Source organism: Danio aesculapii, chromosome 19 (assembly GCF_903798145.1).
Source record: "Danio aesculapii chromosome 19, fDanAes4.1, whole genome shotgun sequence".
In the NCBI taxonomy this organism is placed as follows: Eukaryota; Metazoa; Chordata; class Actinopteri; order Cypriniformes; family Danionidae; genus Danio; species Danio aesculapii.
The window spans coordinates 31,689,994-31,711,257 of record NC_079453.1 but is presented as its reverse complement, the minus strand read 5'-3'; the positions used below and the strand labels follow the sequence as shown (position 1 = coordinate 31,711,257).

Sequence of the window (21,264 nt, the reverse complement as noted above, 5' to 3'; positions counted from 1 at the left end):
GGGGAAAAAAGAAAATGGGTCGACTAAACGTTTTCAATTTATGACAAAAATTACTTAATTTGACAATTTTAAAGGTGATTTTCTCAGCATTTTGATTCGTTGGAACCAGGCGGCAACCTCCCGCTCTCCCTCGTGAGGCCAATACGGAAGTAACTGAAACTGCAATTCATCGACTCGCCTTTTGGGGGCTGGCTCCAGGAAGTCCAGATGTCCACTGACTGCAATGCTAAATTGGCCAATTTTACAGCTGATATAAACATGTTTACAGGCTGGTACAAAAGATGGTTTTGGTGCATATAGCTAATATTACCCTTCATAACAACTGTAAGGGGGGTGTTTTTTTTTTTAATAACTCATCCATTTCATTTTTGAGTTATAAAAATGTCGGAATAAAACATTGAGAATTAGCTTGTTGAATTCAGAGGGGAAAAAATCCATTAATTTTCGTTAAAAAAAAAAAAGTTGAATCTCAAGAAAAGTGTCAAAATGTTGAGAATAAACTCATTCATCTTCAATGTCATTAATTTTTGAGAACAAAATGTGTTTTAATTACCTAATAAAGACACTATCATTCCAGAAAAAAACAAACAAAAAAAACATTAATTTAAGACGTGTTAATCTTAATTTTTTTTAACTGAGCCACATTTTTTGGTCATGAAATTAAACCTTTTGGGAATTTCTCTTAATTTTTTTTTTTTGTGTTTGAGCCTCAATAAACCAAACCAGATGATCTAAATATTCCTGCAACAGAGAGACCAAACATATCGATGTCAGTATGCGTTTATTTGCCACATATTCACACAGTATTTTGGGGTGGTAATAGCTCAGAAATGATCACACCAGAACAACGAACCCACAGCCATGTTTGTTTGACATGAAACCCTCAACAGATTCAGACTCTTTGCAGAGTGACAACGTTTCATGCTTGGTTGATCTAAAAGCACAAGCACTGGAGACAGAGATGAGTTCTGACTACTTTGTGACACAGGAAGTCCATTAAACTGCTCTATGACTTTTATTACAGGAACCTAAAGCAATTGACGATACTTGTTGAAACAGATTGTGGTGCGTTATGATCCGACAATCAAATATTGAGCAAATGATCAACGTGGAGAAAAACAACCCAGAGTCCGCAAACGCAACCTTGAACATATTTGAAAGAATTTTACCTTTGAAAAAATAAACGTGGATTTATTTCACCCAAAATGAACGTCACCAATATACTCCACCTCGATTCCACGAATGTTTAATGTTGTTATCCAACGCTGACGGTAGCGATTGAGGATGATGAAGGTTAGTGTCGATGATTTAGTTTCCAACATTCTTTAAAATACTGTATTTTATCACGTCAGGTTGTTGGCAAGTAAACAATGACAGAATAATCATTTCGTGGTGAAGTATCCCTTTGAGAGTGCTTTAACTGATGGACGGCATGGCGTTTTATCTAAAACCAATATAGATTTGGCAATGCAGAAGATGCGGGGAGATAAACTGGTTAATAACTTATTCCATTACCCTTGTTACACACTGAAAACAATACAAATAAGCATGAACAAGTCTGCAGACATAAAACTAAACTCTCAAAGGCAGTCCCTGGCATCACTTTCCCTTAAAGGTCATGAAAAAGGCAGCAAACTTTCAGACTTCCGTTGACTTCTGCTACTAAACAAAACGTCTTTTTGACTTTTAAATTAACTGATGAAAGCTGAATGTATAAATACAAAAATATAATTATTACAATGTAAGCTGATGAGCTCTTAAAGTGATAGCGCAAACATCAATGAAAATTTGCTTATCCTAAGACGATCCAACTTTTCTGTAGAACATTTAACTAACACTCTACGTTTTGTTTTGTTTTTTTTAAATAGGCTCATTTTATGACCCTCCTAGAGTTAAACAGTTGTTTTATCATTTTTGATTCCATTCAGTCATTCTCCAGGTCTGGCAGGAGCACTTTTAGCTTAGCTTAGCATAGATCATTAATTCAGATTAGACCATTAGCATTAGACTAAAGAGTTTGAATAATGTTCCTATTTAAAGCTTGACTTTCTGTAGCCATATTGTATGACCATTGGAAAATGAAAGGTTGTTTTTTTTCTAGGCTTATATGGATAGGAACTATACTCTCATTCTAATATTGTAAGGAACTTTGCTGCTGTACCACTGCTGGAGCAGGCAAAAAAAAAAAAAAACAGTCCCCAGCTAAATAACAGCATTGCAAGTATAGTTCCAAGCCATAACGGCCTAGAAAATAGCAACTTTGCTGTTAGTCTTAGTACACAATGTAACTACAGAAGGGTCAAACTTTAAATATGAACATTATAAAAACATATTTTCAGACATATGCTAACGGTCCAATCCGAATCAATGATTTATGCTAAGCTAAGCTAAAAGTGCTCCCGCCAGACATGGAGATCAGCTGAATGGGCAAAACTCGAATGTTTAACTCTACGGGAGATGTAAAATGAACCTATTTCCAAAAAGAAGAGTGTTCCTTTAAAGTTTCCAGCCGAAATCAATTGTTCCTAGCAGTTTTGAGAGTCAATAGGACATATACAGGCCTATATAAAGTAATAATGTCACTTCAGAATCACTTCATAAGATATCACTTCAAAAGTTCAAGTCTTTTGGATTTCCTTAGGGTAAACGAACAGTAAATCTTCATTTTTGGCTGCGCTATCTCTTTAAATATCATCCCATGACCAATTCCTATTAGATCACCACTTGACTTCTTACAAACTTCAAACCTTTCCTGAAGCCTGAATATATTTACAGACAGCTCTGAATCCAGCTGTACGTTAATGTACAGGCTCATCAAAACCTATTTGTTGTGCACTAGTTAACCTCTTAGCTAACAATGGCTCAGACAATGGGCTAATAGTGGGGTTTATTCTTAACTATAGGCTCTGAATCCTATCACAATCCAAACCAAATATGATATCAGGTTGGTGATATTCATATAATGGAAATTAGAAGATTGTTTTCAAGTGAGATCAGTTTAAGCACGTTCCGTCTTGTTTTTTTTCCACCAAGAATTGGTTACCAACATCTTATTTACTCAACCCACATAACAGAGCGCCACATCTTTTACAGTCTTTTTAATGGTGTGACCAATCAGCGCAGGTTCTCGGCTCAGGCCCGGGCCTGTCGGAGGGAGGACAGCAGGAGTGGGAGCAGGTTGAGAGCGGGACGGTGTTCCTGAATGCCCAGGGCCACCAGAGCCCCGCCAAGCATTGAAGCCACTTTGGGCAGCAGAGGTGGACGAGCCTCCATTACCTGGATAAACAGAAATAAACGGTAATATTACAGGTACAGTTTTGCTTTTATTGGCTCTATTTTTGCCTTAATTTTAACGAAACAAATTTAAAAATAAATAAAAATAACCGATGATCACAACCAGCATATTCCTCAAAATCATAGTATGATCCTTACAACATAAACTGCAGCTTATAAGAGGAAGACAATAATAAAATGGTCTATTAGTTAATGTAATTACTAACCTAAAGAATTAGTGATACATTTATTACAGTATTTATTCATCTTTGGCAACATTAGTTAATGTTATACAATTTAAATAACGTTAGTTCATGCTAACTCATCATTAACTAATGTTAACAAGCACAACTTTGGATTTTAATAATGCATTAGTAGATGTTGAACTGTGATTAATAAATACTTTACAAGATTATTCATACTTAATCAATGTTAGTATATACAGCGGAGGAAATAAGTATTGAACTCGTCACCATTTTTCTCCGAAAACATAATTCTAAAGGTGCTGTTGACTTGAAATTTCCACCTGATGTTGGTAACAATCAAAGAAATACATATGTGAAAAGAAAACAAATCTTATTAGTTTACAAATTAAGTTCTGTGTAATTAAATGAAATAATGCAAGGAAAAAAATATTGAACACATGAAGAAAGGGAGGTGTAGAAAGGCAGTGAAAGCTCAGACAGCAGCTGAAATCTCTCAGTAGTTCTTCAGCAACCCTCTGCTCTTGGTCATTGTGAATGAATATTAGCTGCTTCAGTTCAACATCTACATTGTCAGGATGATGAAGATGAAACCAGAGTGGATATTTCAGCAAGACATTGATCCATAAAACAGCCAAGGAAACTCTCAAATGCTTTCAGAGAAAGATGTCTGAAAATCAAGCTGTAGAGTGGCCCAGCCAATCACCTGATTTAAATCCAATAGAGAATAGTAATTAAAGATCAGACTTGATAGGTGAGACCCACAGAACCATCAAGATTTTTACACTCTGTTGAAGTCTGTGAAAAACTCACACCTGAGCAATTCACGTGACTTTATTCTCCATATGAGAGGCGTCTTTAAGCTGCCATCATTTAAGAAGCCTTTTATATAAAGTATTAAATACATTTTAGTAGTTCAGTACTTTTTTCTTGTGTTATTTCATCGTTATTAAAGATAACTATTTTCAGATTTGTTTTGTTTTATTTTTAGGTTTGGGTTTTTACCAAAATCTGGTTTAATTCCAGGTCAACAGCTCCTTAAGAAATATTATTCCCAGGAAAAAACATGACATGTTCAATACTTATTTTTCCCGCTGTACATTAACTACTGGACCATTATTCTAAAGTGTTACTAAAAAAAACAGTAAATAGTCAAATAAATAAATGCAATGATTAAATAAAAGAAAGATTTAAATAAAAATAAACCAAAATACACAAGTTAACCAGGGTTTCTAGTGAGCTACCAAGGTTTTGCAAAAACATACATGAAATATGATTATCTGCTGGCTAACTCTCTTGATCCTTAAAACTGAGCACTTATAGATAAATATATTTTATTCATTTTTTTAAATTGATTTAATACTGTTTATTTATTTATTTTTTAATCGCTATCATTTATTTGCTTCTAAATTATTTACTGTATTTATTCATCATTTTTCTTCCGTTTATGGATCATTGTAATAATTCAAAAGTTAATGTTGTAATTTGTTGAGGTCATGTATCATGCACAAAATGTAAAAAAAAAAATTCTTATATATTTTTTTATTTTGTTTAACTCTTTAAATTATTATCAGCAACACCTAACAAAAGATTAAGAGCATCGAGATCACATCATATATTAAACCCAATACTTAATCTCCTACAAATCTGTACCCAATAGGATGGTAACATTTTAGAATAATGGTTCATTAGTAAATAACTGATCCTGTAAAGTATTTATTAATGACAATTCAACATTAACTAATGCATTTTTAAAATCCAGTGTTATGCATATTACCATTAGTTAATGCACCATGAGTTAACATCAAGCACCGTCATTTAATTGAAATGCCATTACCTAACATTAACAACGTTGAACAAATACCGTACTAAATGGATTACTAAATGTATTACTAATCGTTTGTTCAAGTTAACAAATATATTTGGAGAACATTTGGACCATATGGAGAATAATTGGAGTTAAAATTAAAATGTTGATTTTTCGTAGATGTTGTCTTGCAAAATTACACTTAAACAGATTATCAAAGTATGATTTAAGTATGATTTTCAAAAAGTCCAGTGTATGTCTCTAAACAGAAATAAATTCACAGACTAATAATTGTGTAATTATTGTGAACACAATGTGTAATATACGAAACATCTCAAATTTGTGATGACTTTAACTATTTAATATACCAATACTCTTAATTTATTACTCGAAAACAACAAGCTTTGTCATAATTCAACAGAAATGCTACAAATTGTATAAATATCATAATCAGACAGGTTTTAAATGCTATAATGCCTTTAAATGAGCGTTTTAACCACAAACAACGTCTATTGGTAGCTTGGAGCTTATTTTTGAGCAGCTCCACTCACTGAAAAATCTCGTTGGTATGAAATAAGTTTTGGTTATGTTTGTCTGTGCAGCATTTTCCAGCTGTTCAGCAAGTCAGGATAGGGTTGTGTGCTTAAAAATATGAAAATATGATCAATTAAATGCAGTTTCAAGCAAACCTTTTCAACTTTATGGCAATGTATTCGTCCATCAGCTCCAATGTAGAAGGTGGAGAATGCATCATATGTTCTGGCAGATAAAAAAAAAAAGAAATCAGATTACACGAAGATGAGCACACGGCATAGTTCTGGCAGGTTGTCACTGCATGTCTCACCTGTAGAGGTGATTCTTGTCTTTCTTATAGAAAAACACCAGAATGGAGTGGAAGGGCAGGCCTTTGACTCTCCAGCGAGCTTTGATGGAGCAGTCTTCTGGATGCTTGGTCAGCTTCAACACTTCCAGCTGAGCCTCCGCATAGTAGAAGAGACACATCAATCTCCAAAGAGTCAGAGTCAGCTGGTACACCACACGACCCCTAGAAGATTCAAAATCATTAGATCAGAAGCGCAGATTCGAAAAGTAACCAACACCAGTCATTCTACAGTAGTTGTTTTTAACCTATGTAATTAGCAAACAAACACCAATGAGTTGTTTTTCCTCAAAACATTTTTGAACCGAGTGTTAAAGAGCTCCTATTTTACCCTTTTTTTCCAGATTTAAGAGACGTCTTTGGTGTCTCCAGAATGTGTCTGTAAAGTTTCAACTCAAAACACGCATCAGATTATTTATTAGACCTTTCAGAATATTGGAATTTGCTGCTGTCGGAGTGTGCCTCAATCTCCACCTCAGCTGTGTCAGATAAACAGCACAGTAGCTTTGTTTCCATCCAAAATGAGAATTAACTTTATGCACAAAACTGGATTATCGCATAAAAGACATGCGAATGAAGCAGCGTTTCCATCCGAGTCTAAGCGAACAAAATCGTCCCTTCCTGATCAACTGCCGCTAAATATCAACAGTAAAAACTGAATTTGCTGCAGTAGAAGCTGCGTCAATCTTTTCTTCATTTAATAAATGACTTGCGCCTCAGAAGGCAATCCTGAACGCGCAGTGGCGTTTGAAGGTGAGATGCAGAGCACAGACGCTCTTGATTCTGAAGGTCATTAATAATATAATAACACTAATACTTAAATGGAAAGGCGTTTTAGAATGACCAAAACAACATTTCAGGTTTTACAGTGTGCTCAGCCTGCTGGTTTGTCCATTTACACACATTTTTCATCATCACATGATCTCATATAACAAAATCACATGACCTTTTTTAATGCGCACACTGGAATTTGTGCGGTAAAAGTGTTTCCATCGTAGTTTATGCGTATCTTTTCTTATCGAATAAAAAGTTTATCCTACTCAGTTATAATAAACTTATCCTACTATAATATAATAAACTTATGCGCATTTTCAAAATTGATGCGCATCATGGCGTTTCCATCAACCGTTTTTTTATGCGCATATGCGAAATGCGCATAAAAATAGGTGGATGGAAACATAGCTAGTGACAGATATGAAGGAAGTTTAAGTTCACGCACACACACACAGTGTGCGCGTTTAACGTTGCACTGTTTTTGCACTGATTAAACATCCACAAACCGGGACTGAAGCGTCTTCTTTTATAATTGTACTGACACGTGGCTGTGGTAATAACGTAAAGCTGCTAAAATTGCTGTAAATCATTACAAACCTGGACTGTTTTAAACTTGTAACACCCATTCTTGATCACATTTGATGATGATTGATGATCACAGAGAGCTGAACAGATCTTTTATTCCCGGTTGCTTTGCGCATGTCCTGTCTTGTTGATAGGATTATGCGCGTTACTACGGACACAAGTTAATACGCAACTGTCAATCAATTTGTGAGCGGGGAAACCACACTCCTTTGTCACGCTGTGGTGGGCCTCAAAATGGGAGGGATTTGGATCCTATTTTAACGTCAGGACATTAAAAAAAAAAAAAAAAAAAAAAGATACTTATTGTTTTTTTCACTCCAATATGACTGTGGACACACTATACCTACACACAGTCCTGTCCGAACAGCTTACAAAAGATGATTTCTATCATAGGTGCCCTTTAAAACATTTTGTTTGTCAAATATTTTGCTTGGAATTTTTCTTTTAAGTATTTTCAAACAATTTCAATAAGCCACAAAAAAAGATTGAAAATGAACTTGAGGAAACAAATGTCATGTTTGCAAACCTTTTTTTTATATGCTTGGGAAAAATCTTTTTCATTTAAAAAGTCAAAACAAATATTGATTGTTGTGCTCGCAAAATGCCTTTACGATTTGCTTACAAAAGTGTTCATTTAAACAAAACATTTTGAAACAATCTAAATATTTATTCAAATTTATTTTAAAAAATGTTTTGATGTTATCAAACTAAATAAAAACAATGTCTTCAAATCAACATATTTATAGTATTTTATGGGTTTTTTTTACAAACAAAACACTATCAAAAGATAAAGTTTGAAACTTTTTTTTCCCCTCACAAAAATTTATTAATTTAAAAAATATATATTATTAAAATATGATGAATGTTTTCCACGCAAGCTTTGTTGACTGCTTTATTAGCTGCAAACACAAGTTGTTATCAATTCCTGGGTTTACCACACCCATTTATTGGCAGTGTGTAACCAACAAAATGTGAACAACAGTCACTGTGTAGTAAGTGACAGTGACGGCAAGTATAAATGACCCTAGGACCTAAAATCTAAAAAATAAAAAGCATATAGAAACCATTTACCTTGTCTTGGTGTTCAGAAGACCATTGATGAACTCAACATCTTCAGAGTATATGCTGTAGTCATGATTTTTCCTAAAGAATCTGGGCAGCTGAAACACAACGCAGAACATAAGCTATTAATCAAGATTACAGTGAATACTGAATGCCTCTATATAACATTTTTGAAATCAACAATGAAAACTGATAAAGATGTAGTAAACATAAATGCATTAGCTTAAACAATACTGAAAACAGAAATTCTGCCCCAATTACAATATATACACGCTGAATACTATTTGCTGAATGTCTGGTTTATATTGTAAGTAATACTCAGTTTCTTGTGCAGACCCATCATTTCACTTCATAAGACCTCAATGTATAATAAGGAAGCATGGGTATTCATTTAGTTTTGCCTGTTTGACTCTCAAGGTGCTCATAGCCATTAGCTGAGTTTCCACCTAAATGCGCATTTTAAAGTATACTGTATGACAAACGATTGATGGAAATGCCAAATTTTGAATAAAATTTTCTTAATTTGCACAAAAAATAATAAAAAAATTATTATGATTGATTGAGGCAGATTTGTACTTGTGTGAAAAACATTAATGAACATGTAAAAATAACAGGAGATGGAAATATATTTGCAGAATAAACTAGGACGTAGCGAACATTACACCCACGTGATTAAACAGCAGTCTCTTTTATGCTTGCTTTGTTTATTGTTGGTTGCTAGGTTACCAATACTACAGATTGCTGCTTCAACAACTTGATGGAAACGCACCTATTTCACCTTTGTTTGTGTGTTTTTTTGCAAACTTTAAAAATATTTGCTTCACTTTAAGGCCCCAGTATACTGCAAATTCAATTAAACAAACAAAATGACATCATTCCGAACAAAATCCGACCGTAACGAAGTTCTTTTTTTGAGAGTGTTTTGGCAAAACAGCTCACTATCGTGAACTTTTGGGGGAGCTTGTTTTGGCTCCTAAACACTTTTAAGTAACTATTGGAATATGGAAATAACGCAATCAGTTAGTGTGTTCTGAAACTCCGCCTTCTTTTCTTCCATCTGATGTGTTTCTCATTCAGTGAGGGTCAGACAGGAGAACAACATCCAAAACAACAAGTCGCATGAATACACTGGAGTAGGGGTGGGCAATTAATTTTCCCAACACGCCACATTAGACACTGGGGCACTTTTAGAAGGCCAGACTAATACAGTTAACACAGCTGTGCTTAAAATATTCTATTTTCTTAAAAAAAAAAAAAATAAATAAAAACTGTATGTGAAAAATTATAATGACACTCACTAGCCACTTTACTAGGTACAGCTTACTAGTACCAGGTTAGACCCCCCTTTTGCCTTCAGAACTGCCTTATTTCTTCATGGCATAGATTCAACGAGGTACTGCAAATATTCCTCAGAGATTTTGCTCCATATTGACATGATAGCATCACGTAGTTGCTGCAGATTTGCCGGCTGCACATCCATGATGTGAATCTCCTGTTCCACCACATCCCAAAGGTGCTCTATTGGATTGAGATCTGGTGACTGTGGAGGCCATTCGAGTACAGTTAACTCATTGTCATGTTCAAGAAACCAGTCTGAGATGATTCATGCTTTATGACATGGCGCGTTATCCTGCTGGAAGTAGCCATCAAAAGATGGGTACACTGTGGTCATAAAGGGATGGACATGGTCAACAACAATACTCAGGTAGGCTGTGGCGTTGACAGGATGCTCAATTGGTACTAATAGCCCTAAAGTTTGCCAAAAAAATATCCCCCACACTATTACAACACCACCACCGGCCTGAACTGTTTATACAAGGGAGGATTGCTCCATGCCTTTATGTTGTTGACACCAAATTCTGACCCTACCATCCGAATGTTGCAGCAGAAATCGAGACTCATCAGACCAGGCAACGTTTTTCAAATCTTCTATTGTCCAGTTTTGGTGAGCCTGTGTGAATAATAGCCTCAGTTTTCTGTTCTTAGCTGACAGGAGAGGAACCTAGTGTTGTCTTCTGCTGCTGTAGCCCATCTGCCTCAAGGTTCGATATGTTGTGCTTTCAGAAATGCTTGTCTGCATACCTCAGTTATTTGAGTTACTGTAGCTTAAACCAGTCTGGCCATTCTTCTCTGAACTCTGGCATCAACAAGGCATTTGCACCCAAAGAACTGCTGCTCACTGGATATTTTCTCTTTTGTGGTTTGAACAGCAGATCATCTTGACCATGTCTGCATGCCTAAATGCATTGAGTTTCTGCCAAGTGATTAGCTAATTAGAAATTTGCGTCAACGAGCAGTTGGACCCAATAAAGTGTCTGGTGAGTGTTTATCACTATTTATTTAATAAACATTCATAAAACAACAACTTTCAAAAAGGGTCAACAAAGTCCAGCATCACAAGGTCAACTTCATATGATAAAGCAATAAACTCCCCATGGTTGTCTGTTTTATTGTTCCACCTTTGTTAAAAATGAATAAATATGCTGAAATTATGTTCAATGACAGAAATCAAGCCTGTGTTGGGCTACACCATACAAAAGTACACTGAAAGTACACTGAAGTCAGGTTGAATATCTGAGGTGGACTCAAGTGTGTCGGACCACGTATGCGACCCCTTCCTATTTTCTAAGAGTTTGTACAAACTTTTGGCGCCGTTCAGCCTTTTCAAACTTCTTTTTGCCCTCAAATGAAAAATCAAAACTTTTTTTGAAGTACGCCGGGGCCTTTAGGATGCATTTTTCAAAGCACAAAGGAACACATCAAAATCTTCTTTAGTGTCTATTCAAGACAAAAAAATACATTTAGATGATGTAAAATAACTAAATTATAGTCATATTTTCATATTTTAGTAAACTATCCCTGTAAACTGATCTTACCTCCACCCTCAGCTTCTCATGCATCAGGGCCAGTTTCTCCTCATTCTCCATGTCTCTCTGGCTGGAGCTCTTGTCCACTCTCCCAGTCTCATCATGGCTGCAATGTGTGACATGAAGGGCTGGATAGAAGCTCCACTCATCCCGTCCCTTTCCTGGTGTGTTTCCGATCTCCGAAACAGAGGAGTGAAAGCAAAAGAAGCGAGATCCCAGCATAAATGGCGCAGGACAGCCCTCAGTCTCAAAGAGACTCCTGAAGGAGCTAGAAGGAGACTCCATCAGCTCCTTTTTCTTAGTCCCTACATTTCCAATAATGCTAATATCATCCTCCCTGCTTCCATCAACAGTGGTTAAAGGAAAAAGCAAGTCAAAAGGTCTGTTGGGCCCCAGAGCAAGGAGCTCGCTTAGTTTGGTGGGCCCAATAAAGGGCACTTCCACCACCATGTGCTCCACATGGCTTCTTCCAGGTTTGAACAGGACATGCAAGCTGACGGTCTCTTCCCATTCCTCTTCTTCAAGGTTGGCTGATTGGTTGGGCTGACATGCATGGTGGAAGGGATGGGACAGGGCTGGCTGTTTAATGGACAGGTAACGTAGACTATTTGGAGGAGCCAAAGCCCATGATGCACTGCTCAGGGTCCTACAGTTGTCATTTAAGTGAAACTCGGTTGTCTGCAAATCAGACAGAGCATGATTACAGATTGGTCATACAGGATAATCACACATTGGTCAATGACAGGAGTATCTAAAGGGAAAATATATACACATCTTTAAATATCTTATGTCTATATAGAGGTGTGAAAAGTGTTTGCCCCCTTCCTGATTTCTCTTGTTTCATTGCAAAGATAACACAAGTAAATAGGGATGCCCAGATCCGATCAAGTGATCACACGGTTTCAGACTGGATCAGAATTGGACATTACCTCCTGATCAGGACTTGAATATATATTCTCATTATTTTAGATTATCTATAGTTATGCGGTGGCACAGAGTTAGACTTCTTTCTTTACTAACACACAGAAACAGCAATGTGTGCGGCATGACATCACTTTGTTGCAGAGACGCTATAGGTTAAATGCCAGCAAAGAAGAACACAGAAGCAGCTTGAAGTGAAGAGCGTTGGTATGTCTGCGGTCTGGAGGTATTATAAAGTTAATGACGACAACATTGCCATAGCAAACTGTAAGATATGTAAACTTGGGATTGCAAGAGGTGGAAAGAAAGAGGCTACATTTAACACAACAAACCTAATAAGGCACCTCAAAAACGATAAATAAAATAAGAACATCCTGGATCTTCTTTATACTTTTTTTCTTCATGTATTATAGAAGTATCAGATCTTGTTTCAATATCAGTAGATACTCAAATTTAGATGACTCGGACTCCAGGGCAAAAAAACCTGATCGGAACATCCCTACAAGTAAACACATCATGCAGTTTTGAAAGGGAAAACAAAATCCAAAACTGCATAGGCCTGTGTGAAAGTGTTTACCCAAACACCCCCCCCCCCCCTTCTCCGTTTAAGCATAACTTACCTGATTTGTCATGCCACAGTTCAATTTCTCTTGCAAAACCCAGACATAAAAACCTTTATTTCAAACTAAATTTGTTTGATTTGACAAACATAAAGCAAAAAATAATAAGGGGCAAATACTTTTTCACACCACTTTATTTATTCTATGATGCATCAGAAATCCTTTGTTGGTCTGGAAACCTTTCTCATTATTACTGTTAAAAAGTATCTTGATATCTCTGGATTTATGATTAATAGTTATGCATTTGAGTAAAACTCACATTTTTTTCTGTAAACTACTGATTAATAATATAATAAAAATGTTCATATTTACATAATTTTTGCACAACATAAAATAATAAAAATGTTAAGACAACACAGTACCACTGTTTTAACTTCAGAAGAGTTAAGAAATCAATATTTGGAGGAATAACTCTGATTTACAATCACAAGAAATTAAAACATTTGATTTTCTAGCCAACTGTCTTCATCTGAAAAGAATAAGTTAAATAACTGCATTAGACCACTTAGCTATGTAATGTCTGTTGCATAATCCAGCCTATTTTCTTAGACTTAAACTAATTAAAGACTTGCTGAAACAATAAAATGTGTACAAAATATAGTCTGTTAGATGATAAGAATAATAATCAGGTTAAATGGATCCAATTCATGTTCACTGAAAATAATTTGTGGATGCATGCGATAGTTATGAGTTATTGGCTCATTTAGGATTTGATCAAAATGGTGATAAATTTTAATTACAATACAGAAAGTCAGAAAAAAAAAGTCAGAAAGTGACAAATTTGGGTATCAGTATCAGCCAAAACCAAAATCTAGTAACACTTTATGCCGAGTTCAGACTGCATGATGTTCAAAGTAGTCGTGTCACAGATGTTTTCACACTGCATGACTATCTGGGGTAACGTTCTGTCGGTGCTGTGTTTACACTGTAGTATGGATCGGCAACAGGAGTTTTCACACTGCATGACTTTAAAATAGGAAGAATCGCAGACAACTTTGTCCAAACTACATCTCATAACCAAACGCAAGAAGTGACATGAAAACAATGCAAGGTCACGTAATATATCGTTCATTATTAACTACACAATGGAAAAAGAAGACTTTAGCTCTAAAAATGTACCTTTTTTGCTCACCTGGCTTTGAAGAGAATGAGCCATTTCTCCTAAACTTTTTTTTTTTACTTTTTGACCTGGTTGTGATATTGCTTAGATGACACGTCATGACACGGTGCTCCTGCCAAATTTCCACTAGTTTTTCCTCCATTTCTTGGGTCCAAATAAACTGAAAATGAGCGCTTTTGACTTCTCCCCCAACCTCACACTGGCCTGCAGGTACCCATACTAGTGGATGGAGCTCTCTCATTGGCTGAAGGTAATGGCAGATGTTATTTTCAGTCAAAACTCATTTCACACGGCATGATTTGAATCGTTGACAACTTCAGATATGTAGCATGCCAAATATCTCACGGGTGTCGGCGGCTCATTGGCGATTCTCTCATATCGCGTCCTTGATAGTTCACATTGTGTAATTGTTACTCAGGAGCACCGATTTGCTTGTGATTTCAGGTTTTTGTCAGCGATTTCTCAAAACCTGTCAGCGAGTCCAAATCGGGGCTAAAATCATGCAGTCTGAACTCGGCATTAATTTAAGTAATAATTCTCACTATTCATTTAACTGTGCCTTAAAATAAAGGGTTACCAAAAATCATTTTATGCACACCTAATATCTTCTACGATGAAAAGTATTTTTTTTGCAAATATAAATTATTATTTATGAAATGTCATACAAATTTTGAGGATCTACACCACATAACATTTTACAACTTGAGGGTATGCTGGTCACACCACATGAATCAAACGGAGGTTTTTCCAAACATTATTATTAGTTTGTGTACCTGACATAAATTCCAGCACTGTTTTGCCATTGGTTGCCTGCCGCCATGGTTCCTGACACACCCCACCCAAAGAGAGACGCCCCCTCTGCACACAGCCATTCAAGTCAGGGTGCTGAGGACACCTCGATGAGTCTCAGAAAGATGACATCATCCAGCCACTCAAACAGCAGGAAAGGTGCGCTCTCCCATCCACCGCTGCTTCTGGTTACTCGTTCATTCACAGCTGAAATTCAGTCCTTCAGAACCTGTAGAGAGGGCAGAGAAATAGCATTTAAAATTTTGAATTGTGTGTATTATGTAAATTATTGTAATTATGTGCTGTTCTTTTTCCTCTATGACTTTTACCTCTAAGATTTTTTATCATTTATAAATTATATCAATGATGCATTTTAAAGAAATTAAGAAAAAAACCTTAATTATTTATAAAATGGTCATTTAATTTGAATTAATAATAAAGTATTATTTTATTGTTAATAATAAAATAAATGGTTTATTGAAAATTTTATTTGAAAATGACAATGTATTCATTTATTTATTTATAGGCCTATAATAACATTTTGTTGTTTAAAATAATAACTAATATTTATTCAATTGTTTTTGTTTATTTGGCCTGTAATATGTTATTGCTGGCATGAATAAGAATTTATATGTATTTTCTGATTCCTAAAATGAACAATAAAGCATTAATAATTAGCAATTATTTAATTAAAATTAGTGTTTGAGTTTGTTTTTAGGTCTATAATATTTTATCTTTTGTTTTCTTGTAGGTTTAAAATGTTATTCCTGATACATATTTTTATCAATATATATTTTATATACTTTTTCACTCATAAAAGAATGATTAAGTAAATTAAAAACTTCATTTAGTTGTTTGTATATAAATCTATAATAAAATTATACTACTTATTCCGAATAAATGCTAAAGCAGAAAAAAATTAGCTTTTAATTACTTTGAACATATAATACCAGCTATTTAGTGAATGAATGAATGAAGCAGAAGCATACTGAAAACTAATAAAAAATATTTAAATTAAGAATAAAATGTGTGTATTATTCATTTAAATTATAGATTTTTTTCTTTAAAGACCATGCAAATAACTTATTCTTTGCCATAAGTGAAATTGTCCTTAAAATGCTCATTTAAAAAAAGTTCAGATGGCATTTAGAGGTTTTTGCATTTGAACTCGTCAAATCTTGTGTGTAATATGCTTGACCAAGTAAGACAATCAAGTCTTTTTTATTTTCTTAAGAATTGTCTTAAGATTGATCTTTTTTTGGAGTCAGTAGTAACACTCTCTATGACCTTTTTTTTATTGTATCTAAAACTCTGATCCTCGAATACTAATTCTTTTGAATCTATTTTCTATTCGATCTCTTTTATTCAAAATAAATAAATTGCATACTTTAGATTAACGAGAGATTGTCACATGATTTACATATTTTTTGTTCTTTTGTTGCTTTACCTCCATTTCATTACTTCCATTACTTCCTTCCTTCTCAATTTTAAATCACAAAAATGTAATCCTATACATATCCCATACAAATCCTGTAAATGCAAACATATAAAGACAATTGACAACCTATTGGAAGCTCAGGGAATGTCTAATTGTTATGTTTCATAATAAGCTGTTCCCACATTGGCAATAATAAATTGCTATTTTTTTTTTTTTTTTTACATTTTTGTGGAAAGTGATACATTTTCTTTCAGGATTCTGTAAAAAAAAAAAAAAAAAAAAAATTTATATATATATATATATATATATATATATATATATATATATATATATATATATATATATATATATATATATATATATATATATATATATATTTTTTTTTTTTTTTTTTTTTTTTTTTTTTTTTTTTTAAACAGTTTTGTAACATTTTACATTGCTGCTACTTTTTATGAATGTAATGTATTCTTGCGGAATAAAGTGCATGCTATCTTACTGATATCTTATGTACACCTTTTAATAGTGGGGACCATTCGTTTTAAACTAGATCCAATTTAGACATATACAGATACAAATACAGAACAAAAGCTTAAACATACCTCAAAGCTACATATAACCTACAGTAACCTACACTCACTTTACAGTCCAGTTGTTTAACTCACATACTGCTGAATCACATGACATGTGAGAGGCAGTAATATCCGAGAAAATAAACTAGAGTAATGTCTGGTAAAACAGTGAGCTGCCTACCTAGAAAGCATTATGTGTGTTCTTCATATTTAAATGCCTGAAAACATTATCTATGCCAGCAGCTCACTTAAGTTTGTTTGTTTGTGTGTGTGTGTGTGTGTGTGATTGGCAGCAGCAAGTGTTGAGTGGAAAAGGTGCAAAAGCAATATCACAGTGCCACAAAACATTTTTAAAAAGCATTTTTGAGTGTCTAAATTTGGTGCTACATTTAAGGATACATCAAATTAAGCTGCCTCAAAACCTTAAAGGCATAGTTCACCTGAATATGAACTTTTTTTTTTCTTTTTTTTTTTTTTAAATTGCTAACCCTCTGCTTGCTCTAAACAGGTTTGAGTTTGCTTCTTTTTTTAACATGCATTAGAATATTAATTATGGCTGCACAATATATCGTTTGAGCATCGATATCGCAATGTGTGTGTCCGCAATAGTCACATCACAAGATATGCAATGTTGAGTTAGGATTATAGATGACCAGGAACCAAACACATGAGATTTGTGGAGACTGCAGAATTTTAGCATAATCGAGTGAAAGTTAATTATCTGCATGTGTTTTTAAGACCAGTGACTGTGTGAACATTAAGAAAGTTTAAAGCATTTTAATAGTGCATAAAGAATCATTTTTTACGAACAATTTATATGATTAAGACAATGCATGGTTAATTTACATTTGATTATTTAATTTCTGTAACCAAATACTGTTAGACCCTCCCCAGACCAAACCATGTGTCATGGTTTATTTCACTTTAATACTTGCTCCATTGTGTTGATTTATGACTGTATTTTGTTTATTATGTGTATATAATAGATCAAATAAAGTATAGTTTTTTTCACTCCCCTATAAAATCATCCCAAATCAATCTAAAGTCTTTGCAAAAAGAGTTATTTAAGTCATCTGGTGAAATTCCATCGCAATATATTAAATATATCATAGGGCTGGGCGATTTGGCCTAAAATCAAAATCTCGGTTAATTAAACATTTTAACTTGATTACGATTAATGACCATTTTTTTTTTTTTTTTTTTTTGCCCTTAGAGTTCACTGACAAGTTTTGTACAGTAAATATGCTCACATATTAGATTATGTGATTAGCATTAGATTATATGAGAGATTTTTGAATGAAGGTGGCATTATTTGATGTTAAAATAATTGAAGGAAACACACACTATCTACTATCTATGATTATTTATTAAACATCAGCGCTGAACAACTGAAAATAAAACACACTTTGCCTAAATAATTTTGGAAAACAAAATTTCTATGTTTTTCATATTAAAAGTAGAAAATCAGCTAAAATCTCTTCTAAATAAAATAACTCTTGCACATCCTGTAAATAATATTTTAAACAGTGCATTACTTGCATCTTCTGCAAACAAATAATTTAATGTAAATAATTATTTTAAATGTAATTGAAAATATGGCGTCTCAAAGGCATTTCTAAAGCAGCTTCCAATCATCAACAATATAGTGCAAAAAAAAAAAAGGCTCGAGAATGGGTCCATTGTCCTACTTGACCAGAGATCAGATGTGGCTGCAAAGTGGCTGCAGAAGTATGAATCAGCCTTAGCCTTTAACAGAGCGGGGTCATGTGACTACACACGTAATTGAAAAAATTGTCCTGGAAAAAATTTAATCGATTATAGGTTCTGAATGGCAATTTTAATTACTTTTCTATTAATCGCAATATATATTGCAGAGAAAAGAAATATTGCAATGTAAAATTTTTATATTCAAAAAGGCGGCAACACCAAAGCTCCAAAAATGCAAATTTATTAAATTAAAAAGGCTGACACAAAGCGTGTAATGTTTCGAGCACACGGATCTTCATCAGGTAGTGTTTATCACAGTAAGGTGCTCCTTTTTGTACACTTCCAGATCACATGATCTCCGAAAATACAGAAACAAAACGTAAAATTGCATGACAAATTATAGAATACATAATATAACAAGGAAATACAACAAAATAGCCAAAAAAACCTGTACCCAAACACCTAATTAAACATTAAAGAATTATTGAAGAAAAGGCATTTTTTGTTTCTGTATTTTTTCGCTTTGAATATCCAAGTGGTATAATTTATAAATGTGTATTTATTTTTTTTTTTTTCTTGTTGTGAGATAATAGGAGATCATGTGATCTGGAAGTGTACAAAAAGGAGTACCTAACTGTGATGAACATGTCTGATGAAGAGCCATCGCTCGAAACGTTACACGCTTTGTGTCAGCCTTTTTAATTTAATACATTTGCATTTTTGGAGCTTTGGTGTTGCCGCCTTTTTGAATATATAATTTGCACTTTTGTGTTTTGACTGAGCACCCAGTTAAAAGTGTCAAATTTTTCCAATATAGCGCAGCCCTAAATTTTATGTTGAGAAGCAGCAGCCATTGACTTCCATACTATTTTTGTTCATACTATGGATGTAAATAGCTGCTGTTTCCAACATACTTCAAAATATCTTCTTTTGTGTTCAACAAAAAAGAAAAAAATTTGAAAAATTTGGTTTATATTTGGACATTTGTTCAGTGCCAACTTATAACAAGATTCCTATATTGTTAATCGCATGTAAGAGTGACTTGAAAACAACATCTGTGCTACTTAATTGACTAAACAATGTTATACTTTGATAGTAATTGGTTGATGATATGATTTGCCTATTTAGAATTTGCAAAGAAAGCTTTTCTGACATTACCTTTAACTGCCCCACCAACAAAAAAAAAAATGTTTGCATTGCATTTCTTAACTCCTAATGTCGCTAGTTAACACACTCAATGCATTTTTTTCCAACACATCCCATAATTTCTAAAATATCAACCGTTTGGTAGAGGTTGATATTTTAGTTTATTGTAAAAGTACCGGAATTAATATATATACTGTGAAACATGATCTGAAAATATGAAGCGTAAGATCATTTTATTTAAAAAATAATCAAAATAAAACATTTTTAATACTAAATCATCTTTATTTTTTTTTAAGTATGCCTTAAAAATTTCTGATTCTTATATTTAACCTTTTCTTGTTTGTTTGTTTTTACAATAAAACCAAAATCAAGTGTAGTAGTGCAAAAGGATTATGTTTGTTTGATTATTTTGTAAACCAACAATGCTGTGTAGTGTAAACCTTTAACTCAGTCAATATTTAAAACAGTCAAAATATGGTCAACCATTTGGTAGAGTAGGTAGTAAAGGGTTAAGAAGGTTAAACCACAAGGGTGTAATCTTAAAACCAACTTTACCTCAATGGCAAACGGGTTTAGAACTGCATGTGTGAGTAAATGGTGACTAGCTTGTAATGTCTGGGTGAACTAACCCATAGTTCCTATTTAAACTATTAACACTGAATAAAAAGTGTAGTATATTGCTGTTTGGGTTACCTTCGATCTCGTATTAATGTTATAAATCATATAATAATGTCACTGTGTAGCAGGTTTTTACAGTGATCACAAGCAGCACATCACGCTTTGGTCACACTTTACAAATCAACACTGTCAACTCTGAGCTCACATATACCATACACTACTTCCTAAACGAGAACACCATAAATAAGCCACTGAGTATCTCCTAAAGTGATATAAGAGCGTCATTTGTGTCCCGTTTAAGTTGGACAGAGAGTATTTTTTCAGTTAGTCTTCATACCTTTGTATGGCATTTGCTTGTAAACATTAAATGCATACCTGTTCTCAGTGAATCATACGAGATGCTGTTGAGCGTCAGTGCGCTGTGCAGAGATGTGTGGGAGTATCCAAATGTGGCTGACGCAAATTTATGTGGGATTTAGGAAAGAATGTGAGTTTCTTGTTAACGTTATACAAATGTCACTCTCCTTGTGTCCTTGCCCAGCGTCAGCCTGCGTCAGTGCGCGTGCGCCCGACACCTTCTAGAAGCAGAATCCGCCTGTTAGAGGGACATCCAGCGGCTCACAAGTGATACTGCCACACACTCATTACCGTCAGGATTCTTCTTTTCAAAATAAAAGTCTAAAACGCAATTCTGATTGATTAGTCAGGTTAAAATGCATAATTTATTGTTGTTATATTATAATTATAATTACACCTAATGTAATGTTTATATTATATTACATTTAATAATTTTTTTTTTTAAATTAAAATTAATTGACAGCTTGCAGACTAATGTTAGGTTTTGGTTGTAATTAGTTTAGTTAAAATGTATAGTTTACTGTTGTT

The 21,264-nt window shown here is 34.1% G+C and overlaps 1 protein-coding gene across 1 annotated transcript; it reads right to left on the bottom strand.

The window, feature by feature from the left end:
- Positions 1 to 762: 762 nt before the first annotated feature.
- c19h6orf136 (chromosome 19 C6orf136 homolog) lies at positions 763 to 20,942 on the bottom strand. Its single transcript, XM_056480064.1, has 7 exons — positions 20,755 to 20,942; positions 14,886 to 15,130; positions 11,461 to 12,129; positions 8,594 to 8,682; positions 6,128 to 6,328; positions 5,973 to 6,042; positions 763 to 3,276 (listed from the first exon to the last, which is right to left on the bottom strand). The coding sequence occupies exons 2-7, from the start codon at positions 14,982 to 14,984 to the stop codon at positions 3,133 to 3,135; spliced, it is 1,272 nt and encodes a 423-aa protein (XP_056336039.1). The 5' UTR covers positions 14,985 to 15,130; positions 20,755 to 20,942; the 3' UTR covers positions 763 to 3,132.
- Between the last annotated feature and the right edge of the window lie 322 nt (positions 20,943 to 21,264).

Excerpts from the sequence above, each read along its gene's own strand:
- c19h6orf136 (XM_056480064.1), bottom strand. The coding sequence starts at position 14,984 with ATGGCTGTGTGCAGAGGGGGCGTCTCTCTTTGGGTGGGGTGTGTCAGG. Across the intron at positions 12,130-14,885 it reads AGTGCTGGAATTTATGTCAG|ACAACCGAGTTTCACTTAAA; the intron begins GTACACAAACTA and ends TCTGATTTGCAG. Across the intron at positions 6,329-8,593 it reads CTTCTGAACACCAAGACAAG|GGGTCGTGTGGTGTACCAGC; the intron begins GTAAATGGTTTC and ends TGAATCTTCTAG.